Genomic DNA, 21,133 nt, shown 5'->3' on the forward strand with positions numbered 1-21,133 from the left:
TCCCTTCGACACCACCCACGTCTTCCCTCTATTTTAGAAAGTTTAGAGCAGCCGGGAGAGGAGGTTTCATGTCAAAGTACATTGGAAATAATGTGGACCCTAGATATGGTCTAGCCTGTGGGACTCATTCACAGCAGTCTCCTGGCCATGGTCAGATATTGAGTGTGGCTAAGGCCGTACGTCTCAAATTTTTTTTTTTTAAATCTTCCCTTTAGAGAACATAAATAACACACCATAATAACAAATCTCACATGCCATCTCATCATGTATCTTCCTGTGGGTTTTGCTTTCCCTTTTTTTGAGACTCAGTGATCTAGTTTAACCTTCTTAAAGATGAGGAAACTGAGGCCAGAAGTTATCCATAGGGCTTGCCCTGAGGTCACAGAGCAAAGGCTTCAAGAAGATGCAGATGGGGCTTCCCTGGTGGCGCAGTGGTTAAGAATCCACCTGCCAGTGCAGGTGACACAGGTTCGAGCCCTGGTCCAGGAAGATCCCACATGCTGCGGAGCAACTAAGCCTGTGCGCCACAACTACTGAGCCTCCGAGTCACAACTACTGAAGCGCGCGCACTCTAGAGCCCATGCTCCACAACAAGAGAAGCCACCGCAATGAGAAGCCTGCACGCTGCATCAAAGAGTAGTCCCCGCTCGCCACAACAAAAGAAAGCCTGCACGCAGCAATGAAGGCCCAACGCAGCCAAAAATAAATAAATAAATAACAAAAAATAAAGTTCCCTTTAAAAAAAGAAAAAAAGGAAAATGCAGATGAAGAATGTCAAACTTTGGGGCTTAGTTAAGTTGGCCATTTTTTCCATAAACCTTTAAGTACTTATCAGTTGTATGTGAGTTTGTGTGTGTGTGGCAGGGGCCATGGCTTGAGGATGGGCACCTACTGCCACTCAAGAAGAACCATACTAAATTTACAGGATAGAAAATAAATTGAGCTACCCAAAGACTTGGCTTTGTTGTTTATTGTTGTTTGTAGCACTCTGCCTTTGTTGTTTATCATTGTTTATGACACTCTGCCTTTAGGAATACTGTTAATTTGGATTTCTATCATTTGTCCTGGATAAATATTTATGTGTTGTGAGATGCACATTTATTTCATTGATGGCTCTATGTTTTTTGTTTGTTTACTCTTTTACGTAGGGACCAGTGTACACAGCAGGCATTATCCACCCGCCGCGGTGATCAGTGCATGCTTTGACCAACTCCGCTCAGTTTTCCAGCTTCCCCAGTCTCGTAGTAGGAGTAGAGGTGCTTGCTGGCTAATGAGCTCTGTATTGTTGTGGAAGTTCACCTGTAAAATGCCTTGTGGTTAGAATCAGCACCGCTTAATGAGAATGCTCTGATTATGTTCAGTGTGCTAGTGATTTCCAGTTCTTTCCAACTCTAGTGTCACTGGTTTAACAGAATTGATTTTCGGAGGTACGTGTTCCCCTGGGATACTTTAGTTTTCTTTTGGAGTAGGAGATGCTGTCTGCTTGTGTGTTATTTATTTTTATTAAGATTTTTAACATAACTTCTTTCCAAGCGTGATTTTTGAAAATTATACAAAGGTTACTTGATTATTGTAGCCAAACCAGATAATATAAATGAACACAGAGAAATAAAGGTAAAACCACCTGAAATCCTGTCACTTCAAGGATAATCACTTTGACATGTATAATTTTGAGATAATCCTTATCTGAACTTTTATAAATTGGGTGACACTTGGTGGTAGGTGGCAGTGACTGGGTAGGCTGACCTTGATTATTTCTCTGGCTCAGTCACAAATTCAAGAAAGCCATTACAGTTTACTTTTTTTTTTTTTTTTTTTTTTAATAAATTTATTTATTCATTTATTTATTTTTGGCTGTGTTGGGTCTTCGTTTCTGTGCGAGGGCTTTCTCTAGTTGTGGCAAGCGGGGGTCACTCTTCATCGCGGTGCGCGGGCCTCTCACTGTCGCGGCCTCTCTTGCTGCGGAGCACAGGCTCCAGACGCGCAGAGCTCAGTATTTGTAGCTCACGGGCCCAGCTGCTCCGTGGCACGTGGGATCTTCCCAGACCAGGGCTTGAACCCGTGTCCCCTGCATTGGCAGGCAGACTCTCAACCACTGCGCCACCAGGGAAGCCCTACAGTTTACTTTTGAAAGTAAGACAGCTTGTTTTTAAGCAAGTAACACTAGTAAGTGAAATCAATGATGCATTGCCTGACACACAGTGACTCTTCCTATGAAATGTAACAATAAACCATGAAGTACCAATAAAACTATAACTTAAAGTCACAGTTGTTTTCAGCCAGTTTCTTCTGAAATCATGTCTTTGGTCAGCCAGTGTTATTCAGACCCTCTAGGATGCTCTTGGGAGGTTTGTGATCCACTGAGGACGTTGCCTTGGAAAGCTATTACCTTGGCTGAATCGTGTCCCTCCTCCCGTCGTCGGGGTCATAGTTTTTTAAAACACATTGAGGCAGGTAGTACTAGTAGGTACACCCTTGCAGACCCAAACTGTCAACTCTGTCACTGCACTCATTCCTTTGAGGAGCACAGCGCTTTCCAGATGAGAGCCCTGAGCCTGGGCTGGGACTTGCTGGAGATCACCCAGCTGGAGGTGGCAGAGCTGGGACTTCTGAAAAGACTTTATTTTTCACTGTTAAATGTTGTCTACCTGTTCATTTCTAAGATTCCTTCTGTCTCAGTGAGGTTATAAAAATGTTGAAAGAGCTGAAGAACCTAGACCTAACACCGTGTGTTATTGATATGTATTAAGTAGAATAAAATACAAATTTTTTTGTTGTTTGTTTGTTTGTTTCGCGGTACGTGGGCCTCTCACTATTGTGGCCTCTCCCGTTGTGGAGCAGAGGCTCTGGACGCGCAGGCTCAGCAACCATAGCTCACGGGCCCAGCCGCTCCGCGGCATGTGGGATCTTCTCGGACTGGGGCACGAATCCATGTCCCCTGCATCGGCAGGCGGACTCTCAACCACTGCGCCACCAGGGAAGCCCACAAATTTATTTTTTAATATTAGTTTTTAAAATGTAACACATACTTTTTAAAAAGAATTTATTTATGTATTTATTGATTTATTTTTTTGGCCATGTTGGGTCTTTGTTGCTGCGCGCGGGCTTTCTCTAGTTGTGGCGAGCGGGGGGCTACTCTTCGTTGTGGTGCACCGGCTTCTCATTACGGTGGCTTCTCTTGTTGCAGAGCACAGGCTCTAGGTGTGCGGGCTTCAGTAGTTGTGGCACATGGGTTCAACAGTTGTGGCTAGCGGGCTCTAGAGCGCAGGCTCAGTAGTTGTGGCGCACGGACTTAGTTGCTCTGTGACATGTGGAATCTTCCCGGACCAGGGCTCGAACCCATGTCCCCTGCATTGGCAGGTGGGTTCTTAACCACTACACTACCAGGGAAGTCCTAATACACAAATTTAAACGTTAAAAAAATTAATTTTTCTCAACTGCTTTTTTTTTTTGTCTTTTTCTTTCTTCAGCAGCCCTACTGCCATTGCCTATGTCCAGAGCTAGTTGTTTTTCTCCAGGACTATTGTAATAGCTAGTTTCCCTTCCACAGACTCTTCATCCACATATCCATTTTTTTTTGATGGCCTTATTGAGGTATACAATATGCTGCACATGTTCAAAGGGTACAGTTGGATGAGTTTTGGCATGCATGCACCTGTAAAAGTATCATCACAATTAAGATCATGACATATCCATCACTCCCAAAGTTTCCTCATGCCCCTTGGTAATTCCTCCCTCCCACTGCCGTCTCCAGTCAACCACTGATTTGCTTTCTGTCACTTTAATCTGAATTTTCTAAAATTTTATATAAATGGAATCACGCAGTGTGTCTTCTTGACTGTGTTCTTCCACTCGGCACAGTAACGTTGAGATTAATTCATGTCTGCAGTGATAGTTCATTCCTTTTTATAGCTGAGGAGTCATCCATTATATCACAATTTATCTGTTCACCTATTGGTGAACATTCAGGCTTTTAGTTTTCGGCTTTTACTAGTAAAGCTACTGTGAATATTTGTTGACAAATCCTTGTATGGACATATGCTTTCACTTCCCTTGGATACATACCTTGGAGTAGGATGGCTGGATCATACGATAGGGGTGTGTTTATCTTTTTAAGAAACTGGCAATTTCTTCTAAAGTGGTTGAACCATTTTACATTCCCACCAGCAGAGTATAATGATTCTAGGTGCTATACATCCTTGTCAACACTTGGTATGCTCATTGTGTTTTGATTTTAGCTATTCTAGTAGGTGTGTAGTGATACCTCCTTGTGGTTTTAATTTGCATTTCCCTAATGTCTGATGATGTTGAGCATCTTTTCTTGTGCTTATTTGCATCTTATTTATTTTTTATTTTTTTAATTTTTTGGCTGTGTTGGGCCTTCGTTGCTGCGCGCAGGCTTTCTCTAGTTGCGGTGAGCAGGGGCTATTCTTGGTTGCGGTTCATGGACTTCTCATTGCAGTGGCTTCTCTTGTTGCGGAGCATGGACTCTACGCGCGTGGGCATCACTTGTTGCAGCACACAGGCTCAGTAGTTGCGGCACACAGGCGCTAGGGCGCACGGGCTCAGTAGTTGTGGCTCGCGGGCTCTAGAGCACAGGCAGTTGTGGCACACGGGCTTAGTTGCTCCGTGGCATGTGGGATCTTCCTGGACCAGGGATTGAACCCGTATCCCCTGCATTGGCAGGCGGATTCTTTTTTTTTTTAATATAAATTTATTTATTTATTTAATTTATTTTATGGCTGCATTGGGTCTTTGTTGCTGCACTCAGGCTTTTTCTAGTTGTGGTGAGCGGGACTACTCGTCGTTGCAGTGTACGGGCTTCTAATTGCGGTGGCTTCTCCTGTAGCGGAGCATGGGCTCTAGGCACGCAGGCTTCAGTAGTTGTGGCACGTGGGCTCAGTAGTTGTGGCTTGTGGGCTCTAGAGCGCTGGCTCAGTAGTTGTGGCGCACGGGCTTAGTTGCTCCATGGCATGTGGGATCTTCCCGGACCAGGGCTCAAACCGTGTCCCCTGCATTGGCAGGCGGATTCTTAACCACTGCACCACCAGGGAATTCCGCATCTTATTTTTTTTGTGTGTGAAGTATTTATTAAAATCTTTTGCCCCTTTTTCAGAAACTTTGTATTTGAGATTATTGTAGATTTATACTCTCTTAACATTTTATTGCATTGTCTATTTTTCACCTTATTGAGTTTTGAGAGTTCTTTATATTCCAGTGACAAGTCTTCTGTCAGATAAATGATATCCAAATAGTTTCTCCCAATCTGTGGCTTGTCTTTTTAAATTCTCTTAATGGTGTTTTTCAGTGAGCCCCAAATTGAACTTATAATAAAATCTTAGAGTTAGAAGAGACCTACCTGATGTTTTGCCATTTGGGTGTACTTTAAAAAAATGTTAAAATAGAATATTGATTCTTTGAAATGCGAACCTGCACTATTTTGGCCATTTTGTATATTTGAACTGCACATAAAATCCCTTCTGATTCTATTGTCTTCTGTTTTGCACTGTTCCCATCATAGACGAGGAGTTGTTTTTGGTCTCTGGAGTGCCTGTGCCTCAGTGGGCAATATTTTGGGAGCATGTCTAGCTTCTTCCGTTCTGCAGTATGGTTATGAGGTAGGTGTTTCTTTCTAGCTTTTTCTTGAGTATATAAATATATTTTCTATTTTAGGAAATAATCCTGTGACCATTTAAAATGACCTAGAGCTATGTCTGGGTGGGGCAAGGTTTGTATTAAGAGTGGACAAACTCTTGGTAAATTCAAGCACGTTAAAAAATTAGTCATGGAAAAACAACCAAATCTAAAGACATATCGGTTGGGGAAAAGTATTTGCAACTCATGTTACAGATAAAGAGCTAATTTCCTTAATATATAAAGAATGCCCACAAATTGATAAGAAAAAGACCAACACACGGAAAGAAAGGTAAAGTATTTGACTCTGTAGTTCATGAAAAGGAAATAGAAATGGCTTGTAAACATACGACAGGGTATTCCACTTCACTCAGAATTTATTCCTTCATTCAGTAAATATTTTTAAGCTCCTCTAAGTGCCCCAAGGCAGTAAAGAATAGAGCCCTGACCAAGAGACAAAAATCTCTATCCTTATGGCGTTTAGGTGTTAGTCGGCAGAGAAATGCAAATTAAAACTACACTGTAAAAAAAACAAAGAAAAGAAACAACACCGTATACTTACTATATTGGTAAAAACCCCAAAGCTTGGTAACATGTTTATGAGGATGTGACAAAACAGGCATTGCAGATGGGAGAGTAAATAACCCCTCTTGGGGTCAGTATGGTCTATCAAAATTATAATGGCTCTCACCAAGCAGTTCCACATCTGTGAATTAATCCCATTGGTGAATATACTTCAGCATGTACAGAGAGATACATCTACAAGGTTATTTACTTCAACATTATTTGTAATAGCAAAAGATTGGTAACAGATGTCAACCAAAAGGGAAATCGTTATACTAAGGAACTCCTATTGAGTGGAATGCTGTGCAGCTGTGAAATAGAATGATACAGCCCTAATGTCCTGACAGGGAAACAGCTCAATGGTGTGTTAAGTGAAGAAAGCAAGGGTCATAACCGTGTGTGTTGAATGCTGCCATTTGTGTGAAGTGGAGGAAGAATTAAAGAGTATCTATTGTATTGGCTTGTATGTTTCCAAAACAATCTCTGGAAAGTAAAAATGAAATAACAGTGCTTATATGTGGAAAAATGAGAATTGAATGGCTGGGAGAAGGGATGGGAGGGAGGGTTTAACTATACATCTTCTACGTTTTGTTGCTTGAATCATTGTCAGCCTATTGCCTGTTCAAAACCCTAATAAGTAAATTGCTCTTTTGAAAAGCAGCAGATCCATTTTTAAGCTGCTCACCACGTGTTTGGTTCCTGAAGAATTCTCGTCTAGTTAGGGCCAGTGGGAAGTCCTTCCTGTGTTCACATTCACCTTTTCCCAGGTTTCTTAGCTTCACACCTGGATTGTACTAATTGGCTCAGATGGGAATTTCAGTTCGCCCTACGTGCTGCTCCCAGATTTGACTTCTGGAAAAACTAATTTTGTCACCTGTCTATCTGCATCAGGCTCCACTCTTAAATAAAATAATATTCAGCGATGCAGCCTGGCTCTTGAGTCTTTCATCTGGATAGCACCTTTCCAAGTCAGTGTTCTTCCCCGTTACCCCCAGCAGAAGCCCTCAGCTCCCACCACGCAGAAGGCTTTCCGTCTCCCTCCCACCCGGTGCCTTTGCCTCAGCCGTGCCAGGAAAGGTGGTCAATTGCTATGATTTTCAGCTGCTCCCTAAAGCATTGTCTCCCTCCTTCAACCTCTTTAGCTGTTTCCTTCTTCTGAATTCAGTTCCTCTGTTTGTTTCCTATTAGGACTGGGCCTTCTCATTTATCAGCTACATGCTGCCTTATACTATTATTTTGTGGACTGTTTAATCCCCTCAACTGGAAAATATCTTTGAGGGCAGATACTGTCTTTTGTAGGAGGCCAAGTAGTGTAAGGAGTATTACTTTTGGAGCTAGTTCTGATTTCATGATCGTAATAGTACCACTCAGTGTCCCGTGGACCTTAATTGTCCTCTCTGAGTCCCATAGAGTCCCTGGGAAAAACTTCTGAGAAAACACAAGTAAAACACTTAGCTCAGTGCCTGGCACAGGCTAGGCGCTCAGCGCTCATTTCCTTTCCAGTCGCCCTGTCCTCCCCCGTGTGCCTCTAATGAATGTGCCTTTAATGAGCATCTCAGATGCGTCAGGAACACCTTTCCCTTCCCCCTCCAGTATGCCTTTCTGGTGACGGCGGCTGTGCAGTTTGCTGGTGGGATCATCATCTTCTTTGGACTCTTGGTATCACCCGAAGAAATTGGTGAGAAGCTGCTCTTCTACTCAGAACGTCTTACTATTATAGGCAAAGAGAAACCTGTGGCCAGAACAGCCTATCTCTTTCTTCCTAGGAGAACTGTGAGCTCCTTTCAGTGAATGCAAGGAGCAGTATTGCTGTTTGTATCCTGTTGACGCTGCGGCCTCTCCTGGCACAGCTGCAAATGTTTGAGGCAGTGAGGCTCACCTTTTTATAGATTCAGGGAAAACTCATCATTTGCAAATGGGTTTTATAATGGAGTTGCTGGCTAGAAATTAGCATGGATGTATTTCGAATTTCACTTCTTGAGACAGATTTCTTTTCCTTCGTAAAAATAATTTAGTGTGATGCTTATCTGTGGTTAAATACAGAACGTGTACAAGTGAAACCACAGAAGCAGATAGATGTATGATTCTTCTATCTTTTGAGTATACTAAAGAGACACGTCAGTTTAAGAGCACGTAATTAATGATGTTTTTGGTATTATGTAAGAGAGATACTGTGATGTAGTTGAAAAAGCTTTGCTTTGAAGCCAGGTCAAGGAAAATTAGAGGCCTGGGTTTGTGGCTCATTAGCTGTGTGACCTTAATTGACCTTGGACTCTGAACCTTAGTAGCTTCTCTGTAAAATGGAAATAAAAATAACATGGACCCCGTAAGTAATGATGCATGCAAAGCACTTAGCCCAGTGCTGGGCACCTGGAGGACCCTCTGTAAACATGGATGTCACTCTTGTTGTAGGTCTCCCAGGTATTGAGGCCGAAGAAAATTTTGAAGACGACTCACACAGGCCATTAATTAGTGGTGCTGAAAATGAAGATGACGCTGAGCCTAATTATTCAATCCAAGAAGACAAGACTATTACCCAAGTCAAGGCGATAAGCTTTTACCAGGCTTGTTGCCTTCCCGGAGTTATAGCGGTAAAGCCTGTTCAAATCTCCTTACCACAGCCAGTGAGATGTTATAGCCGGGATAGTAACTCTGCCTGGGATAAAGCATCTTGAAGTATTTCGCTTCTCTCTGAGACTTTATTTTAGGAATATATGTTCAGAGCGATAGTGAATATTGGCCCTCAGCTTGTTTCTGTATTGGCACCACTTGAAGTTTTATCTGAAATCTAATGCAGGGTTTGGCAAAACCTTTTCTGTACAGAGCCAGTTAGTAAATGTTTTCAGCTTTGGGGGCACCATACAGTCTCTGCCACAATTGCTCAACTCAGTAGAGGAAAGGAGTCCATGGACGATACGAAACAAATGGGCCTGGCCGTATTTGGCCCGTGAGCTGGAATTTGCTGACCGTGGTCTAGCCTTCGAGTAAGAAGGCAAATTTGATATTTTAAAATATATACCTTTTGGCCTGTTGGAAGTCTTATAGAATTATAAATAGCCCAAGAGAGGTTTGAGTGGTTCGTTAGGTCTGTTTGATTTGCCTATATCCTTACTATTCTAGGGGAAAAAAAGTTTTCCCTTCTGTTAAAGGTCCAGAGCAGAATACTCCACAGCGTTTCCTGGTAATGCATTCCAGTGTTTCTGCAACCTTTACAGTTAGGTTTTTTCCTAATGTCTAAACTGAAGCCCTTCTGCTGCAGTTTTCCTGTCTTGGTGTTTTGGGCGCTCTAGCATGGGAGTGGAAGTTAAAAGGCTTAGGTTATGTTGCCAGCTTACCCATTAACTAGGCCTGGGGTAAGTCACTCAGCCCGTCCTCGTGTCTCAGTTCCCCTTCCTATGGACAGAAAACCTACCAGTCCTCCCTGGAGTCTGTAACACTGGGTTATTGTATTGTGAATAAGCACCTTTTTTATTTTATTGTTTAATGGTGCTTTATGAACGTAACCCGTCAGTAAATTCAGAGTCTGCAGGTTGTCCTATTTCATACTTTCCAGTTCCCTTCTACCTGCCCCCAAGCTAAGAGAACTGACATTTACAAACAAGATAGTTTAAGCGTGAGTTAAAATTTAAGTGTAAGTTCCCACAAGTCTTCAACCAAAAGATGATGTGTAATACAAGGGAAATGCAAGTTCCTTTGGGCCTGTTCTTATGCTAATGATCAGTATTTTTTAAAGTAGTTATTAAAATGTTCTGCTGGTAATAGGTTAATTTCTGAGACAGAACTTAGATTTGTTGTGACTAAACGTGGCCCTCTTTTGCTATTGCTTTGTGTTTCACAAGCTATTGTTCCCTGCCACGGGCAGGGTGTAAAGGAAATCCAGTTAACTTAATTCCTTTGTCTTTGTGGCAGGCTGTCTGGACAAAATGCACTCATGATTGGGATTTGGCTCTCTAGGGGGTGGCTGCTGCCCTGCCTGGGAAGCTGCTTTCAAACAAGTGATACCTAGGGAATAACTGGCAGCTCCAGGGAAAAGAATATACTAGCCAGACACCCTTTGAAGTCAGTCTCTCTGTTCCTCCCCCTTTTTCCTTTGATGCTAAATGTCAGGATTTCCTGGTAATAATGTGTTGAATATAGGATTCTCAGCCCCGCTGCCATCTTAAGGCAGCTGTAACTTTCATTCCTCAACCTAGAGCCACAAGACTCATGACGATCCTGTTCTTTCACTTTTGACTCAAAGCTTGTGGAAACTACAGCGTGAAAGTAGTTTTCATGTTGATGCTTTTCTTAAGACCTTGGAACCGTAGTCCAGTCCCATTGCTTTGCATTGTCCATAATGTTAACTTCACAGGAAGTAGAGCCAAAAAAGTCTGGCTGCTTGCAATAAAGGCTGTGATGTTACTGGATTCGTTTGCGTATGGTTAGTGCTAGTCAGTGGCATGAATACCTTTTATTTTTATCTATATAAAGAAATATGAGTATGTGCCCTACCTTGCAGGTTCAAAACACTGGTTTGCTTCTACCAGAGAACTGAAAGAAGAAAGTGGGGGGACAATTAAGGAGTAGTCCTATGTGTTTTTTATCCCAAGGCCTACTGTACTGCCTTTCTAGACGCTAAGGGGGGATGAAGAGAAGAGGGAGACTGGGTAAAGTCAGGCAAATAGGAATTTGTAGAAACATTTAATTTGAAAATCAGGTACTATTCGCCCCAAACTCCTCTGTTCTGTTTTGTTGTTTAATTACATTTACATGGTAGTTATGTTGTGCCGTTTGTTCCTTACTGGTAGTTGGATGTTTTTCCCTATAGTATTCACTGGCCTATGCCTGCTTGAAGTTAGTGAATTACTCCTTCTTCTTCTGGTTGCCCTTTTATCTGAGTAATAACTTCGGATGGAAGGAGGCTGAAGCCGACAAGCTGTCCATTTGGTACGATGTTGGAGGAATTATAGGTAAGGCCAGTGATACATCTTTTTCTGTAATAAGAATTAGTCACTAGTCATATTTTACTGGGTTATGAAATCTGGCATCATTTAAAGTTTTATTACTTATTCCACAGCTATTTTTCCTAAACTGTCCTATGAGTAAATAGCCAAACTCCTAAAAAAAGAAAGTCCTTAGAAAAGAAGACCTAGCCTATGGCAGCCCTGTGATTTATAGGGCTCTTTTTTCTCAGTCCTTTGTTGATGGATCAGTTCTTTTGTCTTGGGAAGTGCAGGGATGTCTCTCTCTGATCCCTTTAAGTGTAACCCCTTTGTACACTTTCAGCGATAGCTTAGCTGTAAAGCAAATTGTATGTCAGAGATTCAAGTTAGGATGTGAACGTGTTCATTTTATGTACCACACCGCAGCCAAAGAAGGGAAACATACTAGCTTAGTGTATTGATTGTCAGATCATAAAGGTAGGAATAATAGCAGGGATTAATTTTTTTGCTTTGCAATTGCTTCATTGTACACAGCAGATTTTTTGTTTGTTTGTTTGTTTGTTTTTGCGGTACGCGGGCCTCTCCCGTTGTGGAGCACAGGCTCCGGATGCACAGGCTCAGCGCCGTGGCTCACGGGCCCGGCCGCTCCACGCCCTCGCAGATCAGGGCACGAACCCGTGTCGCCTAGCATTGGCAGGCAGACTCTCAACCACTGCGCCACCAGGGAAGCCCCACAGCAGATTTTAACAGTGACCTTTTGTTCTAACTGGAAGTGTAAACAAGGAAGTAGGAAACTTTAAAATCAGACATATGTACAGATTGCATGTTAGTGGGTACTGCTTATATGGCTATGGCAGAACCTTAATATCCTTTTTGTAATGTTTACATTTAGAAGTGTGGAAAGACTAAACTGCCCTGAGCGCATGAAAGCACAGTGTATCCTTAGGTGATATACTGTTGCTGTATTTGAACTTGTGTGCCCTTATTCTTAGATCCAGAGCCAAGGTGAGGTTGCTGCCTTTAGACCTGCACGTACTTCTCATGAGGGTGTACCAGGTGTCCCACTGCCCCTAGACTCCAAGTAGGAATGCATCTAAATGTGACTGCGTTGCTTCAAGGATCCACATCACTTCTTTTAAACGTCTTGACCTATTAGTTACTACCAAACCATGATTGCTGCACTTAATTTTAGTGAATATTTATGTTCACTACTACTAATAGCCGATGAAGCACAGTCCTTAATTAATTATCTTTTAAAATAAAAAGCAGAAAAGCCTTCACAGCTGGTTGGAGAAGGAAAAACAGCAAGGAACAGTGGGGTAGTTTTGATGATTTTCCCTTATTTGTGGTGTCCCGTCCCCATCAGCCATCATGGCAGTTAATAGTCAGGTAACCTTTCTAAAAGGAAATTACGGAGGAAATGTTTTAGGAGAGCCAGCTCTCTTTTTGGATGGACCAGTGTTAGGATCCTGATCGCAGGTGGAGGGTATGCGGTAAGCAAGAGTCAGGTAACTGAGCTAAATTAGACATTTTGATTGGGTTTCACTCTTTGTGCTTGAAGGTGGAACTCTGCAAGGCTTCATCTCTGATGTTCTACAGAAGAGAGCCCCAGTGTTAGCTCTCAGTCTGCTTCTGGCCGTCGGGTCCCTTGTTGGATATAGTCGTGAGTATTCCCTTGCAATTAAACTGTTTTCCTCATCTCTTAGGACTAAGGCATTTATTTGCCTTGAGTCAGTGATCAACCCTGGGGGGATAGTTGAGACCAGCCACAAAGGCATAATATGGGACCTTTGTATTGTCCTGTAAATGCCGCTAAAAGTATCACATAGTTTTATTTGTGTTGGGAAGGAAACTGGCGTCTCTTCTGCTTTGTTAGTTTGTTTAAAAGCTTGCTTGGGAGTGTATATGCTTTGTTCAAGGGTAGGCTCCAGAGTGGCAGCATTAGAGCCAATAAAACAATAAAAGGGACAAGATTTCAAAAGAGGAAAGATGGTAATTAGTAGGTTTGGTATATGTCCCTTAAGATGCTGCTGAGATAGAAGTAGAGTTTTCCTGTAAGCTTTTAGAAGTCACATTAGCTTGAGCACCAGCAAGAAGCAGACATTACAAATAAAACCTGGGGGAGGTGGTGATGGAGCTGTACGCGCTTGTTGTCCCTGGGAGCGATCTGTGAGGTCACGGAGATCCAGGCCCAGATCTGTGTGTACTGTTGGGGGGAGGCACACGTAATGCGCTCCTCAGATCGTTGTTCTGTGTCTGTGTCTTTCCTCACAGGTTCTCCAAATGATAAGTCCATCAATGCGCTTCTGATGGCTGTCACAGGTATGGCACAGGCTCCATTTCACTGTACTGTTCCTCTGTAAGGAAAAAGGAAAAGAGGAAACTGATTTCTCCTTCAATTTGAATAATGCTAAAACCACAATTATAGAGAACTCAGAAGGTAAAAAGGAAAGATGCCTCCTTCAGATCCTGCTTCTCTGCTCTCGTGTGACCTCCTCAGTCCTGTCGTGACAGAGGCAGTCCCTTTTGACAGAGGTTTCCTAAGATTTTTGATTGCTGCCCCACCCGCTCATGTTACTTGTGGAAGTGGCTTAGGAAGATGCCGCATTGGAAACCAATTCACCAGCTTTCAAAAGGTCCAGTATAGCTAGTTTTTCCTCCTGTGTTGGAATTGGTCAGAATTTCTTCACTTGAGCCCCAGGTGAAACAATTGAGTGCAATTAGGGACCGTGTTATAGAAGAATTCTTATTTTTCAACTTGAGATCATAGGATAGTGGGAGCTGCTCCTGCTCTATGAGGCACGTGGGACTGATGCAGCCTCATGGACAGAGTCACACGGGCCAACTCCCGCTCAGTCCTTGGACAGCCTCACCGCGAGCAGTGGCCGATGGAACCCCCTACGCCACTGAAATCGCTTTTTCTCCTGTCTCTTTTTTTTCAATACGTTTGGTTGAATTTGGGCAGTCAGATGCTCTGCGCTGCACCTCTATCATAAGAGAATTTGACAAGCTAGTGCAGTTAGTTGTCAATGCATGTGCACTTCACAGGATTAGAAAGCTGTGTGTTCACTCTATTTTCTAGAGAAAAGTGGATGCTAACTAGTTTGAAGATGTTACTATCTGGGGGAGTTTCCATTTTTATTGGTTATTTTTTTCCCCTCTTTTTGTTTCTCTCCAACATACTGATTGGAGTATTGGGATTAAGAGTTTGCTTTATTCAGTAGATTCCTAGCGTTGTTACAAATAGTGTCTTAATAAGAACCTGTTCTGTTTATGACGTCAGGATTTTTTATTGGTGGACCTTCTAATATGATTAGCTCTGCTATTTCTGCGGACCTGGGTCGTCAGGAGCTGATCCAAGGCAGCACTGAGGCTTTGGCGACCGTCACAGGAATAGTTGATGGAACCGGGAGCATTGGAGCTGCAGTGGGCCAGGTGAGAGAGCAGGGGAGGGCTTGACATGGAGTGCTCAGCAGTTCTTCAGCGGTGGCAGAGTTTAGCCCCACCCCCTGGGCCACAGTAGGGTGGCACTCTTGTGCTGTAGCGCACTGTACTGAAAGCCTTGGGTTTTTAGTCTCTGAGGTCCAGCTGATGTGACCTAGTGTGGAAGGTCGCTCTACATTTATCAGTTCCTTCTTTCCACCTTTACCTCTAGATTCTTCCTGTCTGAAAAGAAGCTAACACCTCATAAGACAGATTCTCCAGTCCCAGCCCGCCACTCCTTTCTTCCAGCCTGAACTTGGCACTCCAAGGAGGCCATGAGACACATGCTTCTCATTACCCCACACCTGACGTGCAGGCCCTGCCTCTCTCCCCCTACCAGACACACACACGTACACACATTCTTCCTGTGGATCCCTGCCAGAAATTGCCATGGACTCTGCAGCTGCCCTGAGTCGCTTACTCTGCTTCCTACAACTGTGTCTCAAAAGGCGGTTCATAAATGTCTTATGCCAGAATCATCTGGGGGTTCATTAAAGTACCGAACACTAAGCTTACTGTAGACTTGCTGAGTGAGAGCCTGGGGATCTGTATTTCAGCAAGCCTTCCTGACGATTCTTATGCACTCTAAAGTTTGAGATCTTCTGGGCTAAGATTGGCCTACTCTAGGTAATCAGAACTATTCAGATCGCTCTTTTTTGCTTACATTGAGCTTCAGAAAGGCATCCCTTCTCTGGGACAGTCATGAGTCATGCCTCGCCTAGGGTATACTACTCTAGGTCATTGCAAAATGTGGATTTTGCAAAATGTGGATTTGAGAATCAACTGCGTGGATAAAATGGTTGAAACCGTGGAAGTGATGTGATGTTTAATGGGGAAAGAAAATATAGGCAAAACCTCAGAGGATGTCCAATGGTTACAGAAACAGGAAGCCAGAATTTGAGGAGGGGTGTTACTCAGATCATAGAGGTAGAGAGGTCAGGAGAAAGAGAATGGAAGGAAAAAGGCTTGTAGTTTTGACATTGAGGTCATTAAATGGCCTTGAAGATTGCTGCTTAATGGGGGTGGATCAGTGGTATCCGACTGCTAGTGGTTAATGCAAGAGCAAATACTGAGGGAGATACACCATCTTAATGCTGGTCTCCACCCAGCCATATATTACACATTTATTTGTTAATGTCTGTGTCTCCCACTGTAAGGTGAGCTTCACGAGGGCTGCATTTTATTTGTTTTGTGTTCTACTGTAGCCCTGGTACCAGGAACGGTGCCTGGCACACAGTAGACATTCAGATATTTGTGGAATGATTGTAGAATGAATGATTTATAGGATCAGTGTGTTAGCATATTTGATTCTGAGACTAAAGGAAAAACAAACTTAGCAAAGGTAGGAGAAATTTGTCCTGGAGTAGGAACTAAAAAAATGCTATTGGCCACCTGTTCAGATGTCTTCATATAAGGGGTATTGGGCATCCTTTTCTGAAATTACTGTATTTTAAGTTTTCCTTCCCAACTAATGTTTTCTTCATTAATCAAATGGGTATATTGTAATTAGCATTTCAAGGAGTTTCTTTTCATTTAGAATGCCTGCCAGTGTTATGATCCCTGTCTGTGAACATGGGTCAGCATTAGGTTGACTTTCATGGTTTGGGAAGCAGGACCAGGACTAAAACATAGCTAGCTTTACTCACTCCCCCGCCATGTTGATTTTTGAATGATTTTCTATTGCTTGAGGTATGAAATCCCAAACTCCATGACTTAATATGGACTTAATAAAGCCCTTAGAAGGAAACATAGGGACGACGCCTCATGACAGATATATACCAGGGGTCAGTAAGCACCTGAAAAGATTCTCAGCATCCTTAGGGAGATGCAAAGCAAAAACATGAGCTACCACTTGACACCTAATTAGGATGGCTGTAGTTAAAACAAAAGAAAAGAGTAACAGGTGTTGGTGAGGATGTGGAGAAATTCACATACAGTGCTGGTGGGAATGTAAAATCCTGCAGCTACTGTAGAAAACACTATGGTGGTTCCTCAAAAAGTTAAACATAGAATTACCATATGACCCAGCAATTCCACTCCTAGGTATGTTGTACCCCAAAGAATTGAAAACGGATTCAGATATTTGTTTGCCGATGTTCACCGCAGCGTTATTCATAGTAGCCAAAAGGTGGAAACAACTCAAGTGTCCGTTGATAGATGAATGGATAAACAAAGTGTGGTATATCTATGCAATGGGATATTATTTAGCCATAAAGAGGAATGGAGTTCTGATACATGCTACAACATGAATGAACCTTAACAACATTATGCTAAGTGAAATAAGCCAGACACAAAAATATTGTGTGATCCTACTTAACATGAAATATCTTGAATGGCAAATTCATAGAGACAGAAAGCAGATTAGAGTTTATCAGGGGCTGAGGAGAGGGGCCACGGAGAGTTCTTGCAGAGAGTTAATGGGTGCAGAGTTTCCGTTAGGGGTGATGAAAAATTTTGAAAATAGGTAGTGGTGATGGTTGTGCAACATCATGAATGTATTTGATGCTGCTGAGTTGTACACTGAAAGATGGTTAAAATGGCAAGCTTTGTGTTACATGTATTTTTTTTTTTAAAAGAGCATGGGTTAAAAACTATTGGATACCTTTTATTAATTGAAAATAAAAGAATGTGCTGTAGAGTGTCAAAGTCATACAGTAATCCTATGAGCAAATAGTGTAATTGAAAAATGAGTGGTATACTTAAAAGACAAACTTTAAAAAAAAATTATTTATTTATTTGGCTGCATCGGGTCTTAGTTGCGGCATGCGAACTCTTAGTTGTGGCATGTGGAATCTAGTGCCCTGACCAGGGATCGAACCCAGGCCCCCTACATTGGGTGCGTGGAGTCTTAGCCACTGGACCACCAGGAAAGTTGCGGAGACGAACTATTTTTAAAAGCATCAATTATAGTACCATTCACTGGAAGAAGGACTGATTAAATGGAAGTGACTTGAGGCTGTTCATCATCCTCTCTTAATTTTTTTTTATAAATTTATTTATTTTATTTTATTTATTTTTGGCTGCGTTGGGTCTTCGTTGCTGCACACGGGCTTCCTCTAGTTGTGGCGAGTGGGGGCTACCCTTCGTTGCAGTGCATGGGCTTCTCACTGAGGTGGCTTCCCTTGTTGTGGAGCACAGGCTCTAGGTGCGCGGGCTCAGTAGTTGTGGCTCACGGGCTCTAGAGCGCAGGCTCAGTAGTTGTGGCACATGGGCTTAGTTGCTCCATGGCTTGTGGGATCTTCCCGGACCAGGGCTCAAACCCGTGTCCCTTGCATTGGCAGGTGGTTTCTTAACCACTGCGCCACCAGGGAAGCCCTAATCTACTTTTTAGCTACTTCAGTTTATTATTTTATAAAGGATTATATTGTGATTTCTTTTTCTCCCTTTTAGTATTTAGTGTCTTTGATCCAGGACAACCTAGGATGGATGTGGGTTTTCTACTTTTTCATTCTTATGGTAAGTGTGTGCCCTTTTTGTTTTTTTTAAACTAGTAGTTTTTAAATTAAATTAGTTCAAAGCATTTACTTAAATCACTTTTTTTACACGCAAAGTAGTTTTTTTTGTTGAGGAATAATTGACTTAAAATAAATTGCATATATTTAACAAGTAAAATTTCGTACAGTTTAACGTATGTGCATGCATGTCTGTGAACCCATCATCTCGATCAGGACAGTAAATGTATCCATCACTCCCAAAAGTTTCTTCATGGCCCTTGTGTAATCCCTGTCTCTTGCCTCTCCACCATCCCACCTCTCTCCAGGTAACTACTGAGCACTTTCTGTTGCTATAGATTAGCTTGCGTTTTCTTGAGTTTTATATACATGGAATCATACACTATGTATTTTTGTCTGCTTCTTTCCGTCAGCATAATTATTTTGAGATTCATCCATGTTGTTGCATGTATCAATAGTTCATTTCTTTTTATGGTTAAATCACTTCTTAAATCAACAAAACTGCTGACCGCTTTTAAAGATTCTTTTGTGAAAAGTAACATTTTATTATTCTGAAAGACACATTCATTTTTCAAGGAAGGAAAGGGCTGTTAGTTTGCCCTTGACCTGAGTCTAATGAGTATTGTCATTTATAATTCCAGAAAAAACGAAGAGAGGCTTATACCCCCAACCATTAATCAGGGTACTCTTCCAGAGTACTCTCTGTCTGCTAAATATAATTTGGGAATTCTGAAGGAAATGTGTATGCCAAGCCACATAGGGTTAAAAAAGAAGCATTGCTGTAATTAACACTGTGGTGTGCAAGTTCTAAAATGAACCTCGAGTCTCTTGAGAAAATATCTGTTGTGCCTTCGACATTCTTGGCTGGAACTCTATACTTTCTGGGAAACAGCCAATACAGAATAAGGCCTTGTGCTTTTAAAACATTGCTCTCTTTTGAATAAGCATGTGACATACTCTTATCACATATTGAGACGGTGCTCAAGACAGGTCTACTTGAGAGTCTGGTGATGGCTTCGTTCACCAGGGGATGCATTCAGTATCCTGTCCCTAAATCTAGGGCATCCTAATTGGAGGCAGCCTCCATTGCCCAAGTCTAGATGCTGTCCTCCAGCCTATCCAAGGAGCCTTTGGGATAGCTCAGCACCTGCAATCCCCTGGAGCTGCCTTAAGGCTTATGTACTCTGCTATCACAAAGGATGCTTTCTTCTGCCTGAGTGCCCTCCAGCTTCTACAGACTGGGCCGTATAACTCGGTCATCTACTTCTGAGTAGAGGGAAGTATCTCCTGATGAACCTGTTGGTATGATCATACTAGAAATGTAATAGAAAGAAAACTGAATCTGTTAGAAGAAACACTGTTTAAATCTGAGCTCCAGTATCAATTTTCTGCCCTACCTACGAGTTATTTAATCTGTGTACCTTAGTTCTTTTTTTGGAGACTGTAATGTAACATTAAGTATTTTGTAATATTAACTGTAATTTTCAAAATCATTTTCTAATTCATTAAAGATTGAGTTGTCCTTGTACGAAGTCAAAAAGAATGTAATTGTCCAAATTCATTATTATGTTCAAAACATGATGCTCTAACAGAATTAATTAACTTGTCACTGCATGTTCAATGCTTTTTTCTCTTCACAGACAAGTTGCACAATTCTATTTATTTCACCATTAATAGTGAGGGAAATATGCTATCTTATGCAAAGACGAGAAGCTCGCATATTGAGTGGGTGACTGGTGCCCACAAAAGAACAAGAATATCAGGACTATTTCTTTTCATTCACCTTATTTTGGGGTTGTCTTAAGAGCTCCAGCATAACCTCAGATTGTCAAGCCTCTTTCAACAGTGTCAGCCACCGGAGATGCTGACCAGAGTGAAGGCTGGGCTATTTTTCTACACTACAGGAATTATTGTTAATGATTTTTATCGCTGTTGTTTCATGAATGTACTGAATGGCCTGTGAATCTGCCAGTGTCTTTGTTGGCCTGTGGAGGTTTATTCCTTTAACCGTAAATGCTGTATTGGACTTGGACCCAAGTTCTCCAGTCTGGAAAGCCGAGTGACCACAAGGCAGTCAGGCATGGTTTGTATCAGTGACGTGCTCCACGAATAGAAAGGATCGTTGCATTTTGCTTTGGTCATGAGTTTGCAGAGCGTGCCTCATCTCTGAGGCATCAAATCCGGATAAAGCACTCTAGCTGGGTCCAGCGTAAGCCTGCTTGGACAGAGGATCCCTTTGTTAACCACGGTGGGAAAAATCACACTACATGCTGATTGGCTCAGCCACTCTGTATCTGCTCTAAAGTCGTTCAGCTCCAGAAGCAGAAATATCTTCAAGTGATTGTCAACTTCTTCTCCTCCGTCTTCATTCAGAATTCCCTTTGGCTCCTGGAAGTCTTTAGTCTTCCTTTCAAGGACCATAAGGTACCTCAATTGTGAACATGCCAGTGTGTAATTTACAACTGAAGTACTCAACTCCAGATTTGTTCTCTGGGAACTTTAGGATCCACTAGGAAGCTAATGTGCTTAGCCCTATTTTCAGAGGATTGATCTCTGTCGCAGCTGGGTTCCTTGCATTACCTCAGCAGAAGACTAGAATTAGAGAAAAAAGAAGGACCTTTTGGCCCTGTAAGTGTTAAGTATGTGACCTTGAATCACATTAATGGATTACTAGGGCCTGAGGTGTATCTAGGTATCTATTCTTTAGAAGTTTGTAGAATATATGTCTTCAAGGCTGTGAATTCTATACTAATTATCAATATTTTAAGGTCATACTGTATATATATTTTAAATTATGGAAGGTAACAGGTGAAAACTGTGCAATTTTGAGGGCTGCCTAATTTGCATTGGGTTAGGGAATATTTTTCAACCTCTTGCTTTATACTCTCAAATGTGGTGCGTTTATGAACTTGTTAATGTTATTTAATCAAGCAGATTTCCAATCAGTTAATTGCTCATTACTGACAAAAAGGGAAAATATGAAACACAGAAAGGGAAAATAAACTGACTTTTATAATAAATATCTGTCCACCTGGTTATTTTATATATACCGTGAGCTCCGCGCTGTAGAATGTGACT

General features: G+C 42.1%; 1 protein-coding gene across 7 annotated transcripts in view; it reads left to right on the forward strand.

The window, feature by feature from the left end:
• SLC37A3 (solute carrier family 37 member 3) overlaps positions 1-21,133 on the forward strand; it is an 84,371-nt gene that overhangs the window by 24,068 nt on the left and 39,170 nt on the right. For 2 of the 7 annotated variants that reach the window (XM_032643011.1, XM_032643012.1), the window contains exons 7-15: positions 5,522-5,618; positions 7,792-7,876; positions 8,611-8,789; positions 11,006-11,147; positions 12,682-12,783; positions 13,395-13,442; positions 14,404-14,555; positions 17,994-18,059; positions 19,696-21,075. In XM_032643011.1, the coding sequence (XP_032498902.1) occupies positions 5,522-5,618; positions 7,792-7,876; positions 8,611-8,789; positions 11,006-11,147; positions 12,682-12,783; positions 13,395-13,442; positions 14,404-14,555; positions 17,994-18,059; positions 19,696-19,788 (964 nt within the window). In that variant the 3' untranslated portion in view covers positions 19,789-21,075. Of the gene's footprint in view, positions 1-5,521; positions 5,619-7,791; positions 7,877-8,610; positions 8,790-11,005; positions 11,148-12,681; positions 12,784-13,394; positions 13,443-14,403; positions 14,556-14,775; positions 21,076-21,133 lie in introns of those variants that run through there. The other 5 variants (XM_032643014.1, XM_032643013.1, XM_032643015.1 and 2 more) reach the window with 4 other exon arrangements.

Source organism: Phocoena sinus, chromosome 9, assembly GCF_008692025.1.
Source record: "Phocoena sinus isolate mPhoSin1 chromosome 9, mPhoSin1.pri, whole genome shotgun sequence".
NCBI lineage: Eukaryota > Metazoa > Chordata > Mammalia > Artiodactyla > Phocoenidae > Phocoena > Phocoena sinus.